This window comes from Orussus abietinus, unplaced genomic scaffold (assembly GCF_000612105.2).
Source record: "Orussus abietinus isolate OABI.00-Male unplaced genomic scaffold, Oabi_2.0 scaffold11, whole genome shotgun sequence".
Taxonomy (NCBI): Eukaryota; Metazoa; Arthropoda; class Insecta; order Hymenoptera; family Orussidae; genus Orussus; species Orussus abietinus.
In genome coordinates this window covers 994,402-1,021,705 of record NW_019396016.1, presented here as the reverse complement: position 1 = coordinate 1,021,705, position 27,304 = coordinate 994,402, and the positions used below count along the sequence as shown (strand labels likewise).

Genomic DNA, 27,304 nt, shown 5'->3' with positions numbered 1-27,304 from the left:
CCATCCCTAATTCGTTGAAAGCTCCCGCTTTCGCGTGTTAAGTCCCGTAATGGAGACAATTATTAAAATGGACGACCCATTTTTCTTTTCACCCCTCTTTTTCTCTGCTTCCCGAGACTCGCCGTTACGACGCCGCTTTCTGCCTTGACCTAAAGAGAACGGCCGGTCAGCTGTTAACGGGGGGACGGCTCCCTAATGTAGAAAATGAAATCGCATAACGAGCGGATGTGGGGCCCTTTAAGTGTCGTAATGTCCCCCACGGCTCCGCGTGTCGCGCATAATTTCACGCTTCCCACCGCCGTAACCCTGTACTTCTCTTAATTGCTCCGGCCCATCCTCGCCGTTCCATTTTCTCCCCGGAGTGCGGCAGAAAAAAGGAACGTCTTACATTAGGGAGACCGCTTACTTTAGAGGTGTCGAAACGATCTGCTTTTAGGTGATACGAAAGGTGTCAAGAAATTTAATCGACGTCGATCAAATGAAATTCATCAATATCCTTTTCGGTGGGAACGCTATTTTTGGTACTCAAGTGGTAACGCAAGCTGGCGGGAAATTTCATGAGCACCACGTACTTCCTTAGGGCCTCGATAATCACGCGGTGAAATTTCAAATGATTCGGTGCACTCAGTTTGGAAGAACAATTTTGTAAATATATGTATATATAGAATGACCATTTTATATCACCTTAAGAGCATCAGTGAGGTAAAAGCGACGTCGAAGAATAACTACCTTATAAAATATACATTGTTTAACGTTATTTAAAGTTAAGCACCGGTCGCCTCTTTGGCCACCTCTGGTCGGACCTTGTCGAAACGTCGGATGATAACGTTATATCGTTGTTTATCAGGAATTATTATCCGGTCGGTAAAGGAGCCCGAAAGCTGCATCGCACGATAACGTTCCCGCAAGCTCCAGGGATGCCAAGGGAGTTCTGCCTCGTCGATAACAGGATGCGAAAGCTCCCTCCGGTCGGTAAAGCCACCTTCTGCCCCTAAGAGGGATGATTTCTGCCTTAGTAACCCTCTAACCAGCGGGAGAGGTTTTCCTCGCGCCGATACCGACAATTTCCAAGTTTCCCCTGTTGATAACGTTACCCCTGAGCGATCGAACCGCTCATCCTTAAAAATCGTTAAGCTGACATGAAAGGATCACTCCACATATACCAAAGTATCAAAATATGTATAAAACATTTCTCCAAACTGGTTGCACCGAATAATTTGAAACCTTAACCCGTAATCAGGCATGTCCTGATAAAGGTCTTCAAACTCAGGAAATTTCATGTCTCAAAAAAAAATTCCTTTCTTCATTCCCCTCCGGAATACATTTTTTTTTTTTTTCAAAACATGTGGAGGAATGATTCGGTGCACCCAGTTTTAAGAAGAGTTATAAACATTTTGACGCTTCAATAGAGTGAACCTTCATAGAAACTTAAAAAAAAGTGCCGACGCTCTGCCATCCCATAATAGGGTCCCCGTCTTTTTTTTTTTTTTTTTGTTCAGGGAGATGATCGCAATACCGCTTATCTAACTTGTTCGAAGCATTGTGAATCTGTGATTACCGTGGCTTGAATATCGTTTTTTGTTGGATCTCCACTACCGAGTGGATTCGTGCGGTGATTCTGATGCCGCACGTGATTTCTCGAGAGGGTCGGATATAATGCAGGGCGACAAGGTTGCACAGGGGTGCAGGGCGTCGCAGGTGCGTGAATAAAGTTCCACTTACCCCAGAGCCTTAGTGCTGATCAGGGGCGTCTTCAGGTTGAGGAATCCGTTCTTCTTGGCAGGCTGCTGCTGCTGTTGACTGCTGCCAGCGCCCTCGCAGTTCTCGTTCTGCTCCTCCAGGTCGTCCTCTCGTTGTTTTGACCTCCTGGCGCGAAGGTAGAGCCAGGCAGCTAATCCGAGGGCGACTAACACCCCGACAGCTCCCACCGTTCCAAAAACAGCCGTCAGGATGATATCCCTGCGCTCCATGCCCGCCTGCAGAAATACAATCGATCGGCTGTTTAAACCGAACTGTATTAGGATGGCCGCTTAAATTAACCACCCAAGGGCCCCTCCTCGATCCTTTTCAAGGCTCCTTCCGAGCAGAGGTTAAATATCTTCCGGATGCAATTACACGCTATGTACTATACCCAACCTGAAATAGCCTCGGCTGGATTTTCTGCGATCCTGGCCGAGAAACTAACGTGCACATTTATTTCAGCCCGGCATCATTCTACGGGAATTTTCAGATCAAGGGGTTAATCACACTCAGTAAATTATGGTTATTAATGGCGAAAATCGATGGGACTCGGCGACATGATCTCAGGATTTTAAGATCGAACGTCCCTCGCTACCGAGTCTCATCGTTGCCTATCATATGAAACCAAGTCGGTTCTCAGGGAAGGAAATCGTTTTCACCGATTCCCGAGTGAATAGCCCCTTGTTCGGAATATCTTTCGGAGCATCGCCTTCATAGTTTCCGGCGATCGGGCGGATGAAGCGACATTTTTTTCATCCATTTTTACCCCGGATATGAGATCCGCGCCGCATGCCGAGCACGTTTCATGCGCGAGACCTCCGAAGGGTATCCGGCTGATAAATCGTGCTCGAAAACGAGGAAGCAAGGTAACGGCGGTGTAATCGTAAAACTGCGCCTCGTAAGTACCGGGATTAACGTAATTCGTGTCGGGTAATCGCAGTTACGGGAGTTTCAACCGCAATTGTCCTTCCAGTTCCGCGCATTGAGCGCGCCGGATGGACCTCCGGGCTGGAAAATCCCCCGGAGAGATCTGTCGCTCCTCGAGAATCGTTAAAATTATATCCGATTCGTCTTTCCATACTGCCGGTTTTACGCCCGGCCCCTGCCCACCGAAACGGGGAAGAAAAAGTTCGGCGCCGGAGAGCTACATCGATTTTGGAACCAGCGACGGCGGGTCTCGGGTAACCGTGTCAATGAAATATTGCTGGGCGCAATTTCTCCTGGCCCGGAGGCCAACTCGGAAGTAACGACCAGGGATGAAAACTCGGGACGATAGATGTTTCCAAAATCACTTGCCCGATTGCCGGCCACGTTCCCCGTGACTCCTTCTCTCGATTCCGAAGTTCCGTCCGAACAAATTACCGCCCGCGATATTTACGCTTTCGTGGACGACTTTCAAACGTCGACCAGCGACGCGACTCAGCTACAAGTGAAATAGACCCGAAGCAGAAAAATCTATAAAATGTACAGACTGTATCCGTAGAAATACGGACCAAGGTAGTCTTGGTCTCGAATTCCCTCGTCCCTAATCACCCGACGAACTCCCCCTGTCCGCGGCCGTAGGAGCCGATTCCCGTGGAAATTCTAAACGCGTTTACGTAATCCAAGAAAAATAGTTACCCCCCCCCCCCCCTGTCGTTTGCCTCGGAGGAAACTTTAAAGTTAACGGCTCGGAAGAAGCAATTTAACTTGCGCGCGTGCACCGCTCCACTTACGGGGGAGTTCACATTTACCCGCGGATTCGGCTTTGATTTAGTCGCGAGCGGTATTAAACGGCTTACCGGCGCCTCGATTTTTCCGCCACCCGAATGGAAAACCGTATCCCGGTGATAAGGAGATCTCGCCAAATCCGCGGAATCGTCCCGCCGAAATCGGAGGTCCTTGGATGCGCCTCGTCTAGGAGCATCCTCCGTTACCCGGAGACGGCGGGATATCGTCCGGAAGGTGGCTCGACCTCCACAAAGGAGCCAGGATCACGGATGGAGGGCGAGATGAAGAATATGCCGGGAAAGCTCGGAGCCGAGATCACAGGGTTCGAGTCCAGGCAGACAGGCAAGCCTGCCAACCCGGTCGATACCAGGTGCGGTTTAACTGTATCTGTCCCCCGACAGGCCCTCCTGCACCTATAGTTGGCCTCCCTGGCGTACACCCAGGAACCCTGGCCCTTGGGGAAAGCGAGCTTTCCTTTATTACGGGAAATTGAAATGCAATCGCGAGAGACCCGGCGAGCCTTCCGCAATTTTACTCGGCAGCTGCGCCGTCCACGAGGCGTCTCCATTCCGCGTATAGCGCCGTTCTTTTACGACTTTACATCTTTTACGAACATTTTTCTCCCCTCCACGAGCTTAGGAACCTTTCCGTCCGAGTCTCCCTATCGTGGAAATTAGAGGAATTTTCGCGACATCGGGAAATCCCAGGAAAAGGTCCGAGCGATGCCCCAGGTCCTTCGAGCGTCCTCGTCGAGCGGAGAGAAATAAGAGCACAAAGTTATGGAACCCTATCCGTTGGAGAATTATTCTTCGCGATACGGTTAAAAAAACACATTTGAGTAACAAAGGCTTTATCGTCCCGCTAAGGGAAACAATCTGCTGTCCCCGTTTCAACGGATAAAATCCGCGCATTTTGCGGATTTTTCTGTAAGTTTAATAGATGCTCTTTTTTCCTTCTCTCCAGGAAATAAAGCCGGCTCATGGGCTCCCGAAATTTATTCCCGCTGGGAAAATCTCGCAGCGCGATTCGCCTCGAATCTGGCCGGTTTCCCGTATTCCTATGAAATATTTATTTCCCTTGAACCCTTGGATTTCACCCTTCACCTTTTCGCAACAACGATTGCCAGGCGAGCTCGGCACTTTATGCGATTCGGCCAGGAGCATAACCGCTCCGACGCGGTTACCGGAAAAAAAAAAAAAAAAAAAAATACGGAGAACCAGGGCGCCCGTGTTGGCAGTGCTTGTATTCCTAGTCACAAAAGACCCCTCAAAGGCCCAATGGACTTGTAAATAATAATCAAAGCAATTCCATTGGACTGGAGTAGCAATTAATTCCAACGCCAATGGCGCCGGAAACGCGGAGCATTTCGGCGTTTTATGGCCGACACCGACTCGCCTATGTTGAGCCAATATTCCTAGCTGAGTCGTGATTACGCGGAAATTAATTTCCAGACCCGTGGAATGGATTAGAGCGATGAATTAATGACTACCGGATACACTTGGCCATTGGTAGAGCCTAACCGAGCCACGCTGTATCGCGAAATTCCCCATTTGTCGCATAAATAATTAATAACCGTTCAAGAGTCCTTTCTCTAAGGATCAAATTTCCTCTGAATTTATCCCCCCCCGCGGATGGAAGAAAAATTAAATTCGAACGATTGCAATTTCACGTCAAAGGCTGCGTCCCTTGTGCTCCTGTAAAGCACATTCCTCGCCATCTCGTGCCTTAGGGAAGCGTAAAGGACGTCGTTTACCTTGAAATTTCCGCCGCCATTTTGAAATAAACCATCTCGAGCGCGTTTCCGATGATCACTCATCCAGCTTATGACGGAGAAACGGTTTCGATCTACAGTACACGCTATTAAAAAAATCCATACACTCTTGGTACGCAAAGTTGCGGTAAAATGATGACCCTGACATCATAACAGTGATTCTGTACCCATTCATGATACAATCCTAAATAAATGTATAATCACGTAACAATTTGTAATTTTGTGATATTGCGCATGAAAGTTAAATAAATGTCTTATTATAAATAAGTATACCACGTCCGGCTAAGACTTCCAACGTTGATGGTATAAAATTACGTTTTCTTTTCTTTTCTTTTTTTTTTTTTAACAGCGTGGTGGAATCTCGAAGACGCGCATTCTTCCACTTTATCGTCATAAACGAGAAGCGTCGATAAATAATCCCTGGCATACCGTGGGTGTTGAATGCAAAGTGGAAAATAGGCTGCCGTTAAATTCCTGGAAATCCGAAGAAGCGCTCGAAGATCTCCCACGAGGGCAGCGAGGTAAGGCAAAAGGCGTATACTTCGGTTTTCCTTCTTACCTAAGTACATACGTATGTCCGTACATACAGGTTATCCGTTATCCCGAGTCCTTTCATCCGCGATGGATGTGCCTCCTAGATATATCTCGGAGAACGGAATCTCCGCCAAGATATACGACAAACCGCAACGACTCGATGAACGATCTTCGAAGCCACCGCGGAATCCGCGCTCGTCTCGTTGAATCTCCTCGACGTAATTAAATTTATGCGCATCTGCCTTCGCTTATTCAAGAGATCCAACCGGGCTCGGCGAAGTCGGCAGTTTCCGAACTTCGATTACACCAAGCCATTACCGGGTAAATATTTATCCCCCCCCTTGAAAACAGGACAACGTCGAAAGGAGACGGCCCAAACGGTCCATTCGACAAATCTTAGCGTAAAAAAAAAAATAATATAATTTTATCAAATTAAAATAATATAATTTAATTATATAATATAATAATATAAAATGTATCACACATATTATAAATTTAGTACGTATGTGTAATCGATTTATAAAATATGTTATAAATTTCTGTTGATCGGTACTTGATATTAAATGTTTTTGTCCGCCAACAAACTTGACGTATGTTCCGGGCACGTTCTTATTACCTACGATACTTGTTATCTTTCGATTAAATTTCATTAATAATAAACTTATGTAAACGATGATAAAATTAAAAACTCATTTTAATAATTTGCAAACGATGCGTACCAAATGACTTTCGAATATACTAAAAGTGTATGAATTTTATGAATTTTGTTAACAGAGCTACTCAGAAATCAATGAAAGCGATTTCCTTCTTTGGGAGGCAATCGCCTTTGATGTCATAGGATAAAAAATGCGATTCGATGAAAAGTGACGTCTTAAAATCGTGACAATTTCTCGGTGATTTCTACTTAAGATTTCCCTATGATTTCGCAGAACGCAGAAATACTAGAAACGGAGAGGAGTCTTAACGTTCCGTAAACGTAAACTCCCCCATAAATATTTCCGTTCCAGAGATAAACGCAGTCCACTCGAGTTTCAATTCGCGTTGGGAAATGCACCATCGCAGGGGAATTAAAAGAGGGAGGGAGCCCCGATAAATATGCACCGTATTTCCAGGTCGCACAACGGGGGGATGGGAATATTTCCCGCGAATGTTCGTTCGCCATCCGGAAACGCCGGTCAATGATCATCCCGGTTTGTTGGCGCGTCAGGGTATAAACGGGCATCGGTGTGGTAGTATGTAAATAAATCGCAATGGAATACGCAATATCGAGCGTTGTTTACTTACGAGCTTGCGGGCCTGGACGGCGGGGTCGGCGGCCCTGGGGGGCCCTCCGGAGTTTGGGTCCAGCTCCGAAAAGTACTGGCCCACGAGGCCCATATGAACCATCCCGAGTCCGGATGTAAACTGAGCTAGAGACACCCGTCGACGGGACCGCGAACACCGAAACTTCCTTCGCTACAAAGGAAAAGAAATCCTCGTACCTGGTGCACGACGCACGGCCGAGTTCCGGCCATCGTGGCGCACAGAGACGAAAATGACGATTTGTCTGCCTGAATGTGAAACTACTCTAATAATATATTTCACCAATTTTACCATAAATGATTTTCGACAGGAAAAATTTAAAACATGAGAAATTATGCAAATCACCCTAACAAAATGTGAATTTAAGGTGATATGAAGGGGGTCATTCTATATATGTACCCCGTAAAAATATTTATAAAAATTTTCTTCAAATCGCGGGCTTGGAATCACTTGAAACTTCAACACGTGATTATAGAGGTTCCAAGGAAGAACGTGGTGCTCATGAAATTTCATGAAAAAAATATGTGTTTTTGGCTCTAGACTGGGGTAAATAAAAAATTTTTTCTCAGGATATAGAACGATACGTAGTAATTAGGCTTTCGTTCTTTTAGCAATAAATGTCCGAATTACCCAATAATCCCGATAATCGCAAAATAGAAATTTGATTTTCAAGCTTTTCGCCAGAATTTTTCGTCATTTTCGCCACCGTGCGGCGCGCGGAACTTAGCCGGCACTCGGCGGTACTTCCGCCACGTTTTCCCCGGAACTTTTAACGCGAGCCGTTCGAACTTCCCGAGTCGCTTCCGATGCGACCGGCGAAACGACCGCGCCCCAGATTCGGCGGTCGAGATCGCGGTTTGAGGTTATGTACCGCCACTTACGGTTTTAGGTTACGCGCGAAACGAGCCCGGTGGATCCAGGCACGGAACGACAAGATTAATCGATTTCGAGGGATTCTACGTACTTATCGATAGAAACGCGAGAATTTAGTATTAATCCGAGAATTTAGTAGGAAGGCGAGACGATCTGCGCGTTCCGAAGGGGAAGCAAAGAGCAATACGAGTCGGATTCTATTTACATAATTTGCCGGGTCGCCCCTTCGAGGTTAACTATGTCGAGGGTAGTATAAACATTTATGGAAGGAAGCGAGACGAAGTTCCGAATTCATGAGATTCAGATGGACCAAGAGCAACGAAGGGTATCCGCGAAAACTATTCGGGAGAGGGTATCGATAATCGATCGAAATAATAAGTAATATCGGAGTATCATTTAGAGCGCCAAGTCCGCGACGCCACTTGCCGTCCAACGATGGCCATTGTTACGCCTTTTATAACCTCGAAAATCAGTCTCTCGGAGCTCGGGGTGCCGAATTTTCGCGAAACTCGTCTCCCTTCGCGGGTACGGCACTCATGGCGAAGCACGTTTACTTATCCGGTCCTCGTCGCACTTTCGACCGGCAGGAAGGGAACGTTCCAGCACTCGGGAAGTTCGAAAACGACTATCCGGGCACTACCTTGAGATCGCGCGATTTCTGCAGTACCGACCGACGTGGCCGTTATTCCTGGATCCGGTAATCGGGCGAATCGGAAGGGAGGAAATCGCTCGCAAACCTGGGAGCGTAACCCGCCGGGAGCGCAGAGGAGCCGAGTCGAGCCGGGCCGCGGAATGGACTCTCTCCGTCTCTTTCTCGAGCTCGCGCTCGCTCGCGCCCGAGTACGGAGGCGGACTCGCCGGCCGCGAGAGTAGCTCGGCCGCTTCCGCCGACGGTCGGCTCTCTTCGGCTCGCGGCCCTCGTATGCGCGCACCACCATGACCTGCGTCGACGGGAATTTACCTCCGCTTTGTTTACATCCATCGACATCTCGCCCGGCTTTACCTGCATTCTTTCGGCGATTCCGAATCCCGATGTAGGAAGATGCGTAATTGTGAGAACCGGGAATATTAAGCTGATATGAAAGGGACATTCTATCTATACGAAGCGTCAAAATATTTTTCCTTAGGACCTTCGTAATCACGCGCTGAAGTTTCAAACGTTTCGGTGCACCCAGTTTGGAAAAAAGTTTTATCAATATTTTTACTGTTTTATGTATGTAGAATGATCCTTTCATATCACCTTAATCGTATGAACTGGAGAATCGTTTGATCTCTTCACCCTTGTTACGTGGTATGGGAATTTCGAACGCACTGTACGTTTAGACGGAAAGTGTCGTACGAAAACATTGTTCACGCCCCGTGGGAACCTGGTATTTATGCAGGAGTATTATCCTCGCCGCCGGTAATGGGAGGAAAATAGGGATTTACATCCGCGTTCTATACGCCGTAATGGTAAATCACAACCCTGATACATTTAGAGAGATGATTACGCGCGAGCGGGAATTCCTGGTGGACCTCGCCAAGAGTTATCGACGCGTCCACCTCCTGTCATTGTACCTGTAAGTTTAGATCTAATAAACGGATTTTCCCAGCAACGAATTCTGAAATTGCTATTCCGTGATCTGTAAGGACCATTGAACATTCATTGAACCAAAGAAATATTTTATTAATTCAAAGAATAACTATTTGATTCGAATGGACTCGAATGCATTGGGTGCAACATTTATTTGGAATTATGACAAGTCATTTGAGTCAAATAATTATCCTTGGGATTGACAAAATATTTTTTTCAACAGTGTTCTACCAAGTGTTGCCGACTTCAATTCTGTCTACTCTAGTATAGATATATATGGTTTAAGGTTTCAACGAGCGCCACCGCAGCGCCGCCTGGCCGGAGGCGCCAGCGAACTACCGATCGCGCCGCTCCGAAAAACCGTTAGGGAAGCTCGCGTATATCCGTGGAAGTTTCCGCCCTCTCCACTCGGCTCTCGCAGATGTTGCGTGTACCAAGATTTACAGAACTCTCGCATTCCCTCGTAAAAGGCGCCGTAAAACCGGCGGCTCTAAAGAGGCGGCGAGCTTCGGCGCCATTTCGCGCGTGGCGGTAAAAAAAAAAAAAAGAAGCAGCGGCTAAACGCAGTTCACGCGATTCCCCGCGGCGAGGGTGGTGGAAACTTGGGCGAAACTGTGAAACTGTGGAAACGTGAAAATGTGAAAACGTCCGAATGGGCGCATCGAGTGCGCCGCGATGGTACGCGTTATAATCATAAGACAGGGTCGCCCCTCTCCCTACCCGCATTACGTTCGTGACCTTTCGAGGGGAGGACCGGGCGGGGATTGGCCGGGGGGCCAGGAGGCGCCGACCAATCAGCGCGCGAGTTTCCTATAACGTCACCGCTGACCTAGTGCCGATACGTTACTACTCGATCGGACGCGAAACGCCCGCTCGCTGCCACTCGCCGCGAGCGCGTCCCTCGCGCGACAGTGTTGCCAATTCTACTATTATTCTAGTATCTCTACTATTATTGTAGTCCGGCTTTCGAATTTTTAGAACAATAATTTATTACTTATGCATTTAATGCCTGCGAAACCTGCCTCCCTCCCGACGTTGTCTTCAGGGTGAAGCCGAATTTACTGGGCTTTTAACTGCTGCTAAATGGTAAAAGCACGAGGCCTTCGCAGGTGGATGCTTTTACAACGCCTCTTGAAGCACGGTATTTCGTTTCCAGAAGTACACCCTGACGTTTCATGACTCTTTCAAAGTTACGGAGAGGCGAATCAAACGACGCTAGGTTGATTGTTTAAAATACGACCCGGTATGATAAACGGCGTATTTTATTCAAATTGATTAAAAGCGGTATCCGTATTATCGGCCGAAGAGATTCTCCGGGGAAAATCCGAACAAGTCCCATGTGTCTTCTGTTTCCAGAATGGCTGATCGATATTTCATGTTATGGTGGACAGACTCTTAAATAATAAACGTAAGCATTGTTGGCCCCGGGACAACTTTCGCCGCTCTTGACCGAATGTTGGAAACGGTCGTTTCGGTAAGAAAATAAATCCTCTTACGTACCGATAGCTGGAATCTGAAATTTATGTGGCCTTTCTTAGGAAGTTTCCGAGCTTTTGTGGAATCTCCCTGGCTGGTGGTAAAGAAACTTGCGAGTGAACTCGAAGAGCCTTCCGCCAGATGGCGGGGTCGGTCACCAAACCCGAGTTTTTGCAAAATCCTGCATTATCGGTAGACACGAGAGCTTCGATTCCAATTTACCGACAGCGACTCGAGTACGATAAGTCCCTCCTTTCGTCAACGTTGCGCCCGACTCGCCTTTCGAACGTTGCGTGTCTTTTGGCGATATATTATTTATTCGTGTCATAGTTACAGGCCATGGCAGAGGCAAACCGTTGTTTCGCCGCTGTAATATATCTCCAGAATACAAATGCTAAGCGTTCTTCATGAATCTGTAAGCAGGGTAATTAGGGCTAATTGTAGGCACATTTTGTGCATTTATGAATGGGAGAATTACCTCACTAGCTTTACGTTGCGTTCGTGTGCGTTCCACTCGGTGCGATTGAGTCACGAGTTCGAAACACCTTTCCTGGTTATGGGGAAACGTCGGCGAGCCGAAAATATATGTCGAGGTGCATGTCAGGCCAATTTCTTAGGGAAGTGAAATCGATACCGTCCTATGCATATCCGAGGAGGTCCCACCGGCATTAAAGCACTAGTAAGCCCTTCGTTTCTCTTCTCCAAGTCCCGGGCGACGCTCTGTTTCCATACATATTTTCCGTGGGAATAAAACGCACATTCCCCCTCGACGTTCATTAAAATATGAATCGAGTTTCCCGGGGAATTCTCCGGTCGAGGGCCGAATAGCTCCGCCACTCCCGCGCAAAACTTCGGACCAAGTTTTCGCACGCGAAACTTTCCTTGTCCATGGGCTCGAGGAGTTTCGCGATTTCCGATTCCAGTCACGGTCCAATCAGCCGGCCCGATTGCAAACGGAAGTGGACAGAATTAATCGAGTCCGACGAGGAAGCTCCAATTTTACCGAGGATTCATCCTTCGAGGCAGAGCTTTCATAGTTTGTTTTCAGACCGGCCCTGCGAATCCGATCTCCGAAGTTGGACGTCGTTAGTTCAGGACATTACTCGGAGAGACGAAGAGGGAAGACCCTTTGAAACCCCGACGGATGAGCTTTTCTGCGAGGTCCGATCAAACGGGAAGTCTAGGGAAAAAATTCGACATTCCTAAGGGGATGTGAAAGTGGCATCTGAGAGGTCAATCGTTCATGGAACTTTTCCCCAAACTGGATTTATCGAATCGTTTCAAACTCAACGACGCGAATATTGTGGCTGCAAGAAAGATCCCGACACTCATGAAATTACGATTTTCGTAAATATCTAGAAATAAATTGCAAAAAAAAAGAAAATTGAAATTTCGTGGGTGTGAAGGAAATTGCCACTTTTTTTTTGGAAATGTACACTTTTCGTGACCGAGGAATACAGAGAACTCGGGGTCAAGTTTATCATCGTAATGTCGAGCGATTTACGTTATTAACGCTGATAAGTCGCAAACTTCCCCGGGACTGGATCTTAATCGAGTAAATGGTTCTCCCGGAATCGTGCACGAAAGTGCTTCGAAATCGTCACTTGCGGGAAATCGCGTTTAAACTTGGGGGAAAAGTATTCCTGAATTCACTTGCTGGGAAACTCGGCAAACTCTTACAATGCGATTTTCTTGTCGTTTGCCACCCTAAGAGGGGCGTCGCGACATAAAGTGGCAGTCGGATTCGATAATGGAGAAATCTTTTTAGCCGCGCCCAAGTTTTTCATAATTCCCGATTTCTCAATCTGCGAAAAGTCGGGGAGGGTCGCACCGAAAAACCGATGACATTAACGAACAAATGATGAAATGTGTATCTGGCTTTAGGAGGGCAAAATATAGGATTCGAAGACGACCTACGGCTGGGAGCTTCGTTCGGCCTCTGGGAGGAGAGAAAAGGTCCTGACGGCCAGGAGTCGTCCTAAATCTTGCATGGATACGACATGCCGGATTCACCTTGATTCCGGAAATAAATCAAGAAGGAAATTCCCTGGGCGATTCTACCTGGGACTGGCCGGAATAATAAAGTGGCCAGAGGCACTTCGGGGGCCTAAGAATGACGGACCGCCTAATGCAAGCCTGCCAACCACCGGGTTCGCCGATCCGTTCATGCTCCATCAACCTCGATATACCTCGGGCTATATCCTTCGAGGCTTCCTCTTCGACCCCCAACCTTATCGTCCTTTAACGGCCAGCTGAGCTCATTATTTATTTCGGCCAAGAACGGAAAATGTCCCGGCTCCCTTGAGCCTCGCCGAAACGCCGCCTCGCGGTTTATATCGATTTCCGGTATCGATGCCGAAGGTGAAGTCGTTCGTTTCCTTTGTTCGAGGAAAGGGGTCCGTGCTATCGCCTCTATCGGGACGGGAAAATGTCGAAACGTGGCCGCCCGAAAGAGGTCCTCTATTGGCTAATGCAATTGGGACACACGGACGTAAACCCACTCGAGGGAGAAATTGTTTGCGGGACTGTTTCCGATACACTCGGTGCAAGTTGAAAAAGAATGGACCGGCGCCCTTATCCAGAAGACGCGCCGAAAAATTAACCCTCTGCGGCCTTTCTACCCGCGGAAAAACAGATATTGCCACTTTTACTTTTATTGCGATAAGTCAAATTTTCTGTAAAGTTTTCCGCCTGCATCGACACTCGATTCGTACCGCCTTCGGATGTGTGCCATCTCGATATCGGGAAATATCGAAATTGGGCATTCGACATTGGATGTTTAAAAATGTCCAGGAGAAGAACAACGCTTTTTCGAGGAGTTTCATTGTGACGAGCTCGTAGAGAAAGGGCAGAAGTCTTGCAAAAAAAATTGCCACCCTCGATTTTCATTCCTCGAAGCCCCGCAGAGAAGCCGCGCCGCGAAGATGGCAGTCTCGGAACTTCATCTTCGATTTTCGGCGGAGGGGACTCTTTAGGGAACACGTCGCTCCTTAAAATTTCCGTCGCATTCTTAAAATTTCACCGACGTCCCTCGACGGAAGTTACGTGGACGATAAATCTGGAAGACGTCCACGGAAAACTCGGGGCTCCGGGGGCAACCGTTCGTTCTCTTTTTTCTCCATCTTTCCGTTTCCCGCCGCGTTTTCCGTGTCACGGTCGATCGGGCCGACATAAAGCCGTATGTCCGTATTTCTGGCCGCAAAACTCGACGCATCCAATAATCGAGTCCTTTCCGCTTTATTTCCCAAATTCGGATATATTCCCCGGGTCACGAGGGATTTTCTATCACGCCCAGGAAATGCGCTTTCCTGAAATTCCCGCGACCTGAGGTCGATATAAATTTGGAGAAACGATTTCCGACGTTGCGACTCAATCGCCCTCGAAAGTTGACAAGACGTCGATATGACCGTATCGGGGAACGAGCACGAAATATTTCCACCGATCGATCTACCTACTTAGAGCGGGAAAAAAGGAGAAAGAAGAAACGAAGTGCTGTCGATACGATGCTTATTGAAAACCGTGTAATGGGTCCTCGACGAACGACGCGGTTCTGCCAAGTGCACCGTTGTCATCGATCGAGCACTCCACATCTGTTTTCCTTTCCTATGTAGATTATTACGCCTTCGATATCCGTTGCTAAATGCCTAATGGGGGGTGCCGGTGGAAATGGATAAAACTGACTTTGCACCCAGTCAGGGGCAAGTTCACTTACGGTGATGCGAAAAACCCTCTTTATCGATCCAGTTTCCCGCGACGCAGTTATCCACCGTTTGCAATAACGACTTCCAATTAGAGAATTTTCGCTAACGACCTGTATACACCGCGCGGTGGAATTAATAACGATATTTGCATCCCGCTACGCGCAGAAAACATTTTCACCGATCCAAATAACAAATTCAGGCTGGATATTACCCCAACTCGATTCGCACCCGTGAGTGGAATATTCTACACGGAAAACTAACCAGTTGACCGAACTTTCCTCCTCTATTTCAAATCCGATGGACATTTTCATGGTTGCATGTAATTTATGTATGTCATACTTTATATGCAATAACTGCCAGCACTAGTCAACAGCGTACAACGAGGGGGCCAACCTACTGCAACAAATTTCTCTCGGTCTCTCCTAATAAACACGCATATCGGGAGAAAAAACGCGGCGATTAATCGTGGCTTTTTATCAGGAACTCGGAACTGCAACCCCGGAGGAGTCGTTTCGACATTTATAAATTTCGGATGGCTGCCATCTCGACGGAGATACCCGGAGGAGGACAAATTGGAGTAGATTAATCGGAAGAACTAGGGAAAATGTATCAATGATTAAGGGTGATGCTTGAACGCGAAGTGAAACCGTCTTCAAATCAGTCGACTCGAATAAGACACTTTTCTTTTTAAGAGTATTGTTCCGATCTGCCCGAAACTTTGACACGCGACTCGCGATCACCTAGGAATTATCCTGACACTTTCAGAAATTTGGATCCTACGAAACGAAATTAATTTGACCGAAGATCTAATTTCTCAAGGGGTCCTCACTTCACCTTAATGGTGATGCTTAAACGTTAAGAGGTTAGAGTCGTTCCTTGTATATTTCATTCGACGGAGTTCGAGTCTCGGGGCTCTGTCGTGGGAAGGGAATAAATAAGTAGCGAAAGCCAAAGTTTACGAGAACAAAGGGTCCTTTCTCCTCGCCGGGGGCGGATAAAGAGTCCTTTCTATGAAGTGGATCGGGAGACGAGACCGTTTTCACTAGACAGTGGTAAAGGTACGCGTCGAGTCAGCCCTCAGAGAAACACACGACCGACTAGCTGCGGCTGAGAAATATCGAATTCTTTTTCCCGTCGACTTCCAAGCTCGTTACACGAAGCCCCAAAGAACGAAATTTAATCCCGAGGGAAGGGAAACAGGTCCGTGATATTAGGAATTTATTTTCAGGGGCGCATTTTATTCCCTAGCCTTCTCGACGGAAACGCGGCGCACGTGAAACTGGCAGCTGCATCCGGAGTCCAAGAAACGTCGGATTCTTTCGCGTCTCTGCTCTCGAAGCTTCTTGCTCGTCGCAAGAAGCTTCCGAAGTCCCCGGAAGAGAAGCGATTGAATTTGCCGCTTAGCGGGAAGAATTGGATATTGACCCGCCGAGAGCCGGGGAAATTTTTACGAGACGCCTTCGCTCGAGAGCCCTCGAATTTTCCTACGGAAACGTGGACACCTCCGATAACGCAGGACGGTGCCAAGTCACACGGGAGCCTGAATTATTCGTCATCGAATATTGATAAGTCGAGCCGAAGCTCGCCTTGAATTCCTAGGTGCTCGGACAACCGAGGGATTCGGTCTCCCTCGGTAAGGAGACATTACTTTAATTTATTTTTCGCCAACTCCAGGCTCTCCTGGAAACTGGAGCAACCGGCTAATTGCGTGACATACGAGGAGTTTTCCGCCGCGGCGTCGCACAGAAAAGAGTAATCAAGCGTTTGATGTCCGAGCGGGATTTACGGCGCGGAACTACCGCAGGAACGCGTGTACCCGGTCGTTCGACAAATTCCTATTTTAAATTCCCCTAGGAGGAATTGACCGAAGTGCCGAAAGTACGTGGAGAAAGAAGCAGGTCGGTTAAGCTTTCAGAAAAATGTCGAAAATGTACCGAGGTACTCTTGACGTCCTTCAGTTGGCGAGTTTCACGGAGATTTCGCGAGGTGTTAATTTCTTTTTCCGTTCGCAGGATCCCCCGGGTCCTTTCCGTCTGCCCGACTTTCGGCGGATATCCATCGAAATCGGCCGTTCCGCCGGATTTCCGCCGATGGCCATCGCGGAAAAGGGGTAAATCAAGTTTCGAACGGCATTGCCCGGCACTGCCCCGAAATTTCGGCGGGGTCGATTTTCCATCGTACGCTGTTAAAAAAGATATTATAATTTGATAGCATTTTCCTTTCAAGAAATTTCTCGGACTCAAAAATGCTTCCCTGCCAACGCCAGCGATACTTCTTAGATCCCGATTAAATTTTTAAAAAAATAAACTCCTATTTATAAAAATAAAATTAAAACCTCGCGCGAAACAAATTCCAAACAATATGCACTAAATGACATCCGAATGTCAAATTTATCATTTTTCTACGAAATTTCGCAAAATTACAGCAGGGTGGGATCTTTATAGACGAGCGACTGAAAAGTGGGGAAGTTGAGAAAAATTGGTGGGTTCGCTAATGAAGCGCGAATCGATTGGCTCATCACGACCATCGGAGCCAGCCAATCGTCGCCACGAATACTGGGTGCGAATCTAAATTGATTTATTCGCTATTGCAATCGGACGCGCAATGCATTCGAATGCATTCTGGCAGGGCAGGGGAGAGCAGTTGACGCGATTACGTGGCGCAGCTGCGGATCGGTCCCGATCATGTATTCGAATGATTTTCCCACCCGGTCCGGAAAATTCGTCCGTTTCGATGATTCGCGGAAACCCTCGGTTCATTTGCCAATTTTCGCATCCAGCCCCAGGGCGATGATAGACCGCTTAAGGCGCTGACGTTTATTAATTTCAATCGACATCGATAAAATAAAATAAAGTTCATCTATACTCTTACTATATACCTAAAGCAAGTTGGTACCCTCAATTTGGGGGAATACTTTACGAATACTATACGACCGACTTGATCTCTCGGATACATCCAGGCTGATCCTTTCGTAACACCTTTTCGGTCTTTATTCCCTCCCACCCGAGAATTTGACAGGAATTTCGTTGAAATCCTTCCAATTAATTTGCACGCCAGGAATTTTCATTGCGTTAGCATGATTTATGGGATCTCATGTTGAGGATCGAAGAACTTCTCTGCCCCCTCAAGCCACGTGCTTTATGCGAATGTATATTTAAGCCACGTATTACCACCACAAAGGGCGAATCCGTGCAAGTGGTTTTGAATCTTTAAAACAGGACCCACGAGGCACGCCAAACCCATTACTACCATTACGCTGCACTATACTCGTCCAACGGCAAGTTTCCCTTTATCGGTCTCGGTGATGTAACGTTCCAGTTTTCCTTTTTACGTTTCACAGATGAACATCGATCACCCGAATAATCTATCACTTTGATGCCGCTTAAGCGCCGTTTCAAGAGAGCGAACTATCGACAGGGAACGGTCGTGATAGGAAACTTTTTATACACACTTACGACGAATCGTCATGGACGAGGAAGGTGGCTTTGCACTTACCTGGAACAGAAAAAAAAAACACGTTGTATGGACAATGGAAATTTCGTCTATAAACAATTTTTTTTTTAATGCGAAGTCTGAAACGAATCGGTCCACCCACTTCGGAGGAAAGTTTCTTAAACGAGATCTCTCTGGCGTCATTTTAATATCATCTTAATTCTACTCGTTATCGCTTAACATCGATCACGACCTCGATGATTAATGCACTCGCGAGTTAACTACGCGAGCCAACTCGCATTGTCGCGTCTCGTGAATTTTCATTTCTGTCACTTTTTCAGCGGCGATATTAAATCCCCAAAGTCGGTCAGTCTAAAGTTCCGTCGTCCCGTTTCGGATAAGACCCGGGAGAGGAAAAGCGGAAAAGTGGAAAAGCAGGAGTCCTCCGGTCACCCACCAAAGTATTGACCGAGTCGCTTAACGTCGGAGATCATTTACACTTACGAGGTTCGTACACGCAAAAAAGGATTCAGTCATCGGAAGAAATTGCGAAAGGGTAAATGTCTTTTTTTCCAAGTGTACGAACCTACGAGCCATTTCTACTTCCCTCCTGTATTTATATTTATAACGTGTTTGCGGAGAAAAATTGGGTCGCGGAGCGACTTAAGGTTTTCCGGTAGACGTTCGCTAGTCGACTTCACCTCCTGCAGGAATTTCGAGAGCGGAGAAATTTCCCGGTTTTTCGGGCCACTGGTGATCGTTCGTGCCACTTGTCGAAAAGAGCAGGGTAAACGGGAAAAAATGATCTCGTTTCCCCCGTGGTGTCGGGGATCGATTCAGAGGGGCTCTTCGAGTCGCGCGACCCTGTCGAGCACCTCGAGGGCGGCCATTGTTAACGCACAAAAGTTAGCGCAAAAGCGGCTCGACAAAGGAATCCCGATCGCCTAGGTAGTCGTAAATTTGTCCGACCCGGAGCCGGTATCGTCTCTCTACCGCCGAAGTGGAAGATTTCTTCTCTATTCCGACCGATCGTCCATGGTTTATGGCTCCTTCGATTTTGGAATCTCGTCCGGTTCTTCCCGACTATCGCGGGGATTTATGGCGACCGGGAGATACAAACAGCGCCAGAAACTATTATATCATCTTAAAATGGTTCGCCGCCTGGCTGGGAAATGAACTTCCGAAGTCCGGGACAAACTCGGGGGAGTATCTTCGAGTAATTTGTCTCCGGACAAGGACTCTGAAATTTCTATGGGAACTTCAGCGTAAATCCGCGGACGCGTTACAACGTTGCCTCCACTTTTACGCCAAGTTCTCAATTTTCTACGACCATCGTCACTCGACGGCATAATTAAGGGGACGTAATTTAAGCAAAGAAGACCGACGTCTCCGCGGCTGAAACCTGACATTTTCTTCGATATTTTCAAGAGAAAGAAATCCGAGGGAGACCGGAGCCAATTTAATCGATCGATCCAGGAATAAAGTAACTTCGAGTAATAAGGTCCATATGGTTGACATAAAAATAATTTCCCCCAACCGTGCGAATTAATGTGCAAACTCGGTTGGATCTTATCACAACCTTATCTCAACAAAGCTCAGCCAGCGTCATACTACAATTTTTCAAATTTCGTCTTCATTCAGAATTGTATTTTATTTTTATAATTTGTGACTGAGATAAACATTATTCCCGTACACCCTGCTCATTTCCCATTCCTAGGATACTTATCTATTTTAGCTTTCGGTGTGGTGCCTTATCTCGGATGATATTGATTTTAATTTCGAAACGGAGGGCGGAACTTTTCGTACCCGCGTTTATGGACGGTTTGCAGACTTTCCACCGTTGGTCAGCAAAATCTCTCACATAGCAGTCGCCCAGCGGGACGCTTTATTAAAAACTCGACAATATTAATAGAAAAGCCGACGCTTTATCGGTGTATGTATCCCTGTGAAGGGTCAGCTCCGGCGGCCTGGGAGTAATAGAGTGCAAAGGTCGCGTGATAAAATTACTTCGGTTTAAAATCGAGTTCTCTCCTCGGCGTAACAACCAACGTGTGAATCGATTCGACGTTTATTTCGAGAAAGGGGCGAGCGAATGGGCTTTTTAAATCCTATCCCCGAGTAGATCGCAATTTCGGATTTCCTTCACCCCCGAAAGTTTCGACTCCAGACTGGAGTTACGCGTAGAAAATGGTTACGGGTAAAAGCCAAAGCGGATTTTCCGTGCTCGAGTACCGTTCCCGGGATCGACTGCTCCTGTCATGATTCCTTGTCGGAGAAATCACAGGAAATGATAGCGGGACTCCTAATCATTGGAAGTAGGGGTTTACGATTGCTGGTTTTCGTGAGGCGCAGCAGTTAGTCGCCCCCACTCTCATATTTCAGGGGTTGCTGCTCTCGCTTTTCCGCGACCTGCGATCATAAGGAGAAATGGCCACTCAGGGAAAGGAGGTACACCTTGAACAAAGATACATCACTGTCTCCGGAGTAAAAGAAATTATTCCACGATCCATCATTTAATGTATGACCCTTTCATGACACCATAACCAGCCCTTCTCGTAGGCGTACCCAGGAAAGAGAAGTACAATACTTTTTCCGAGGTTCTTGTGTACACATCGCGACCCGGCAGCGGGATTAAACGTTTACGGATCTTTTCAGAATTGTCGGGTCGTTGTATTCCCGTATGCCATAATTACACGGAAAAGGAGCTTTTATTGAAAGCATCCTCGGGAGGCTCTCCAGAAATAGCACAATAGCCAGAGGACGGCAATACCAGGTTAACGAGGCATGGCTGCCCGTTATCTGGAAACTAACGAAACGGCCTCTCGACTTGGGAAAATCATAAGGGGAATTTAATTTTGCATTAATTTTGGACGAATCCCGGATGGGTCTAGGGGGTTCTAGATGCGACCGGGACACCGTTTTCGGGAATATGAGCCCGGGGATAAGTGACCTTTGGAGTGTCGAGTAAATGGAAGCCTCCCCGTCGGATATCGCACGGCTTTCAGAAAATCTTTCTCCTGCTTTTCGCTTTTTGCATAATCGGATAATCCGAGGCTCAGGCGCAGGAAATTGAGAGCGCACTGTGTCACTCGGCAAGACTTCGAGCCTGATAAGGAAATAAAAGCAACTCCGTAGGAATTATGAGAGGGAAAAATTCGTAACCAAAATCGGAGTCCCGAAAGTGCGATTCACTCAAGAAATCCTGGATTTTAATCCGGGAAATCACGGGGAAATCATGGAAATACCGTCAACATTTTTAAGTCGATCGTCCCTTGTTACCGCATTGTTGCCCGTCATTTGAAATCAAAGGCAATCGGTTTTCAAAGAAGGAAATAATTTTCACTTATCTGTGAATAGCCATAGGAAAAGTGCCATTTTTCCAGCCGCGGGGTCGTCGGGGTCGTCTGCCAGTTTGTACGTCTTTCTCCAGACAGGAAATTAAAATGAACATCATGACGTCTCCTCGCGAGATGTACGTTCCGAAGAGCCAGGTTTATGGACATTAATAACTTGTCCCCTCGAATGGAACTGGAATTCGTGCCGCGCTAACGATCTTCCGAAGTGCTTCTCAGGAGATAATGGAGCACGAAACGGTCGCTTTCGGGAAATTGCGGGCTAACGCGATTTTGGACCTTGGTATCTCTAATGATATCAGCGCGTAATACATTTCTATATGCGATACAGCCATTGAAGGGGATTTCACGTCATCTTATGCACGTCGCCCAATGTCCACCCCTACGGGGGTGGTGCAGTTAATGTACGGCAATCGGCCCGACAGACGGGAAAAATTCCGGCAAATCAAGCCCCGCCAGTCGGGGTGGAGGTTTTGATTATCACCAAATTATGCACCCTGGCGTTTAGCTACCAGGGGGTACAAGCTTTGTATAATCACGCGCATCGCCGAGCTCGGTTAAGGCGGGGGAAATTGTGACAACCGCGGCGTACGATATATCGACGAGAATCCTCCCCGAGTCGTCGAGCACTTCTGCGTCCCTTTTATTTCGTGCGACAGCGAAGTCGATAATTGACGTGAAATAATCCAACTTTGGCATGTCCCCCGGCCGGAAAAGTGCGCCCTTTTTCGCCGTTCTGCCCGACACGGGGAGGAAATAAATCCCGAGGAATAACAGAACGTCCCTCGAATGCCAGGCTCCATTTTCCTGGAGGGAAATTTCCCCCGAAGAAGCGCGACTGAAAAATGCATATATTCGCGTTCCATCAGGGAAAGTGGTTCATGGCTCTACCCGATGGGGTAATTGGAGCACTTCTTCGGAGGGGAGAATTCGGGGGATGGTTTTATCCGGTCAATGGCGAGTTTACTGCGTATCAGAGGGGTGGTTGTCCGAGCACTTTTGACCGAGCAGTCGGCCCGGCTTTAGAAACCGGAAGACTAGGAGGGTGCACCCTTCTCGGGCCGGATAAAGGGCTCCTTCGGTGCCCCTGTGTAATCATGGCCGATGAATATTTTACGGTGGCCCACAGGGCTGACCCCGTGACTCCAAGGCGCACTTCGAGCCGCGAGTACGCGCTTCTAAATAAAGTAAGACCCGACGAATCCTCCCGGGAATTACCCCGTCCAGGCGTTATCGAGGACGCTCGACTTCCGTTCATTGATGTTCACCAAAAAAAAAGGAGCCTCCCTAGCCCATCTATTTTCTATCTCCAAATGGTCGCGTTCTAACGATACCCTCCTTTAAAAAAAAAAATTATTTAATTACATTTTCGTTAGGGATTTTATTCAGACGTGGTATACTAAATTGATAACATATTTTCATATCAAATGTATCACGTGTGTTATAAATTGTATTAAAATGTTGTAAAATTATTAGAATATTTTTTTTTTAATAGCGTATAGCGTTTGATGCGAAACGGGCAGATTTATTTTCCGCCCGAAATGACGGGCAAATGGTAGGTTCTGGAAAACACCGGTATCATCGATCTTCCATCGATCGCACGATTTAATGAAACCTTTTCCTTTTTTTTTCCGCCGACTCACGACTTCCGGCCCCTCGGTCACGCGTCGGCAATCCGAATGGCGAGTTTGTCGAAAAGAAGGAAGTCTTTCTCCACCGAGGGAGAGAAGCGTGACGTGTCGCCATAAAACGTCGTCCTTTAATCGATACTTCCAGTTGTCACGATAATGGCGAGGTTTAATTCGTCGCCTATGACGGGAAACGCGGTAGAACCAACGCGAGCACGTCGCGCGGAGAAAAAATGGCGATTGATTTATCGGCGCTCTTTGGTGGTCCGATTTATCGGAAGTTCTTCTGTTCTTTTTTCTTTTTTTTTTCGAAAACCGTGGAACCCGAGCGGAATTAATCGCTCGCTCGGGCGGGGTGATTTTGATTTTTTTTTTTTTTTTCCTAGCACGTGGGGCGACTCTTCCACGCGTGTCGGGTGCACGCGAGCATATCGTCCATGGCGATTACCCTGTTAAAAAAAAATATTACAATAGGATTTTATAACATGTGTATGGTAATTCACCGTTAAGACGTCAGATTTATAATTTTATTTCTACGTACTATGAGTGTATGAATTTTGTGAATTTTTTTAACAGGGTCTCCTTTGCGGACACGTGTTCCCATAGGAGATCCTATGCAGTTGGTCCTCTAGTCTCCAGGATATCGTCGAGGATGCTGCCGCAAGTACGCTATTCAAGGAGTCCTATAGGTATCTCGAGTATGATGTACCTGGAAGCCACGTCCGAGTTACGAGCAATATCGCGTAATACGAGAGTCGCTTAAATCCGAAAATTGTTAGCGTATAATGTCGCCGACATTATGGGCCGGCTCTCGGGCAGGAAATATCTATGAGGAAAAAGCCGAGATAATAACGGCTGATAAAAAGTCCGTGTTATCTCGGGTATTTTTACTAAACTCGCCGATCGATTTAAAGCGATTAAAGCCGAGTCTCCGCTCGGGGAAGTAAATTGTAAAATAATTGTGAAATAATTAACAGCCGCCGGCCGAGAGGAGGGGCAAATGAAATTTCAATTTGACGGTCTACAACGATTGGTCCCAAAGTTCCTCCGACGTTTTGACAGGGAGGGAACCCTTGCGAAACTGTATTACACGTCGCTTACAAGGGTAAGTGCAAAGTTGGACGTAATGCATGCAAAGCCTGGCCTCTACTTCGGGGAATTAAAGTAACTCGGTAAGACCCACCGAAGAGACATCGACGGCGTCTTAACCGAGATTCCTTCGAAAGTTATTCCCGGCAATTGTGCGTCGTTGCACTTACTCGGGAAATAATTAAAAGATTAATAAGGGCACCGGACGAAAATCCAATTTGCAGGACCTTATTAAGGCGATATGACAGGATCGTTCTGTACACATGAAAACCTGGAAATATTAACAAATCTTTTCTACTAATTGCGCACCGAATAATTTTAAAATCCAACGCGAAATCTCATTCTTCAAAAAAATAATGACTCTTTTGGTTCTTGTCCGGGATAAATATAATACTTTTTTTTCCTTCGAAAAATGATGAGTTCGGGGAAAATAAATCCCGAAGACAGCTATCACTGTATAACGTGTTAACTCGCAGTGCACCCGGCCATAACGACGCCACGATTCATCGGCGCAGTTGGCGACGCCAAGTGTAATTGCAGTCTAGTGGAATCATTTACCACTTGCGGTAGAGGGTCTCTGGTGCACCAAATCCGTGCCAAAAACGGGAACGCACTTTGGGGAGGGTCTCTTTCCCACATGCCGAGACGGGACCCGGAAACCTCTCCCTCTTTCTCGCGAGATTAACGTCGGCGCAAGTTAGCCTTCGAAGTGCACCCCCGAGCCCCTGCAATTATCCTCATTAACCTGGAAATGATAACTCGACTCCGTTAACGCGCTGCTGATCAAATATAATTACCGACTCCAGTTGCCTCGCCGGAATTCGAGATCCCCGCACTTTCCGCCGCGGAATTCCGCGTTCAATTCGAAATAATGAGGCTTCAAGGGGAGAAAAGGATCGGCACTTTCCCTTTTCCTTCCAATCTTTGGATCCACTTTCGATGGAAAAACCCGAGGGGCTGTATACTCGGAGATCGGGGAAAATGATTTCCTTCTTTGATAACCGATTGCCATTGATTTCATATGATGAACAACAATGCCAATGACAACAAGAAACGATCGGCCTTAAAATTGTGGCAACGTTCCGGCGATTTCCAGCTGATCGTTTTTTCACATTAAATTCCATAATTTCCTGAATGAATCCCCCCTTTCGGAAAAAAGTCCAGTGCGATAATCTTTTGATCGGCACTCACGAACTCGCCAAAGGTGGAACTTCCCCGAAGGCATTAGGGAGATAGATTTTAATTGTTTCCGAAGTTGGCGGAGATAGAAGTATCTCCGGGCTACAGACGAAAGAGGGTGGCGAGAACTCGAGGGAACATTGAGCCCTCGACGTCGAGGGGTGTAACGATATACGACAATTTGTTCAGTCTGGAAATGCAAAAAGAGCGCGGCCTGCTACAAAGGGGACTTCCATAAAGTCGGAAGTCGATGCGATAGCTGAAAGGAAGCCAATTTCCGGATTCGGACTCGGCGCTTATTGCCGCAGCTGTAACGCGCTTTTATAGTCGATCCAGAGGGGGAGAATTATTTGCGCACCGGCGAAAAACATCCGAGAGAAAAATCCACCAGGGGATGGGGCGAACAAATTTCCCGCGCGCGTTTCTCTGCGAGGAGAGGAATTAAATAATCCCAGTAATATTTTCTGGATGAGAAGTAAACCTTCCGTGGCGCGAATGCCGACCACGCCGGAATCCTCCTTTCCCCTCCAGCCCTAGTAGCATATTATAATTTCTAAATATATCTTTTCATAACCTTCGCTAAATATCTCAAGCGACAGATTTCTCAAAGTGTCTCGTAAAATATTTCTTGAAAATATGAAAATAATATTCTACAGTAAATTTTTTGTAAATATATCAAGTGTCTGCTAAGTACTAAGAAAATGCACGGTACTCGCTAAATATGTAGAAAATGGCAAATATTTTGAGCTAGGGGGGAAGTGTCCGGGAGGAAGCTCTTCTTCTCCGCTTCTCTTTTTCTTCGGCCCGTTTATGAATTCGCCGGAACCCCCGCGAAGCTCTCGCCTCGTGTTAATAACGCGGAAACGGAAATTCGCGCCGGCAAGAAGAGCTTCGAGGGCCTGGACGGGGAAAAAGATGCACTTTCTATGCGATTCGGGACAGGATGCACCAAACACCGAGCGGCTCCGGTAATTTCTTCGCGGGGGGTGCACGAATGCAGGTGCAGCTATGCAAGCGGGGCGACGTATAAGTTATGCTCGCCTCGGAATATGCGGCAAAGTTTCGACTTTGAGGGGCAAATCGAGTCGGCCAGGTCGAGGAATCCGCTCTAGTTTTTCAACAATTCCCTGTATCCGAAAGAGAGGGAAGTTGCCGAAGAAGAAAGGGCCACGGGGTGGAGTCGCCGAGTTTCCGGTGTCACCGATCCTCTCGGATCTCGTATAAGCGGATAAGTAACACGTACTTCTCCAAACTTTTCTCAGAGGCACCGAATCTTACTCGCCGTCCTCGAAATGTAAATTGGATTTTTTATTCCCCGTCGATTGATTGCCTTTAAAACGAGCCGTCGATCCCCACGAGGCGCCGCAAATTGCAGGAGTGGTCAGTATCCTTAACCGAATCGTCGGAATTTGTTCAGTCTGCAGAAATCACCTGCTGGTCAAACACGGCTGATCGGGGAAAATAAATGTTTAGCGTTAACGTGCGAATCATTTGGAGGGATCGGGCCTAATTGGCCGATGTGGGCCGAATCGATTCTCCCATCCGACGTGTGTGCCTTCCCCATTTTGATCCAGAGGAGGACGCATGGGAACGGGCCCGTGTTGTTCCAGGCGCCGTTAATTACACCTTTGTTCCAGGGGGGGAAAATATATCCGTACAATAGATTGACATAACGGAGTAACATCGGAGCGCTGCGACGATTTGGATAAAAAACGAGAAAGAAAAAATTAATAAATTCCCCGGGAGATGAATTTCAAATGTGACACTCCATGCACGTAACGCGAGCCGTCCAGCTTGCAGAGTGCTTATCGTTTAGAGTGTCACCCCCGGAAGAGCCTTATCAACTATCGTCGTCGACGAGCGAAGTCCTGAAACTCGAGTCTCCTGGAAAACTTTGACCGCGCAAGTTCTTACGAGGACTCCTGAATTTTTCAGCGAGTAAA

General features: G+C 47.2%; 1 protein-coding gene across 3 annotated transcripts in view; it reads right to left on the bottom strand.

The window, feature by feature from the left end:
- Positions 1-27,304, bottom strand: part of LOC105704045 (synaptotagmin-7) — a 143,335-nt gene that overhangs the window by 87,277 nt on the left and 28,754 nt on the right. For 2 of the 3 annotated variants that reach the window (XM_012432917.1, XM_012432918.1), the window contains exon 3: positions 1,723-1,976. In XM_012432917.1, the coding sequence (XP_012288340.1) occupies positions 1,723-1,970 (248 nt within the window). In that variant the 5' untranslated portion in view covers positions 1,971-1,976. Of the gene's footprint in view, positions 1-1,722; positions 1,977-7,039; positions 7,211-8,570; positions 8,630-27,304 lie in introns of those variants that run through there. The other variant, XM_012432915.1, reaches the window with a different exon arrangement.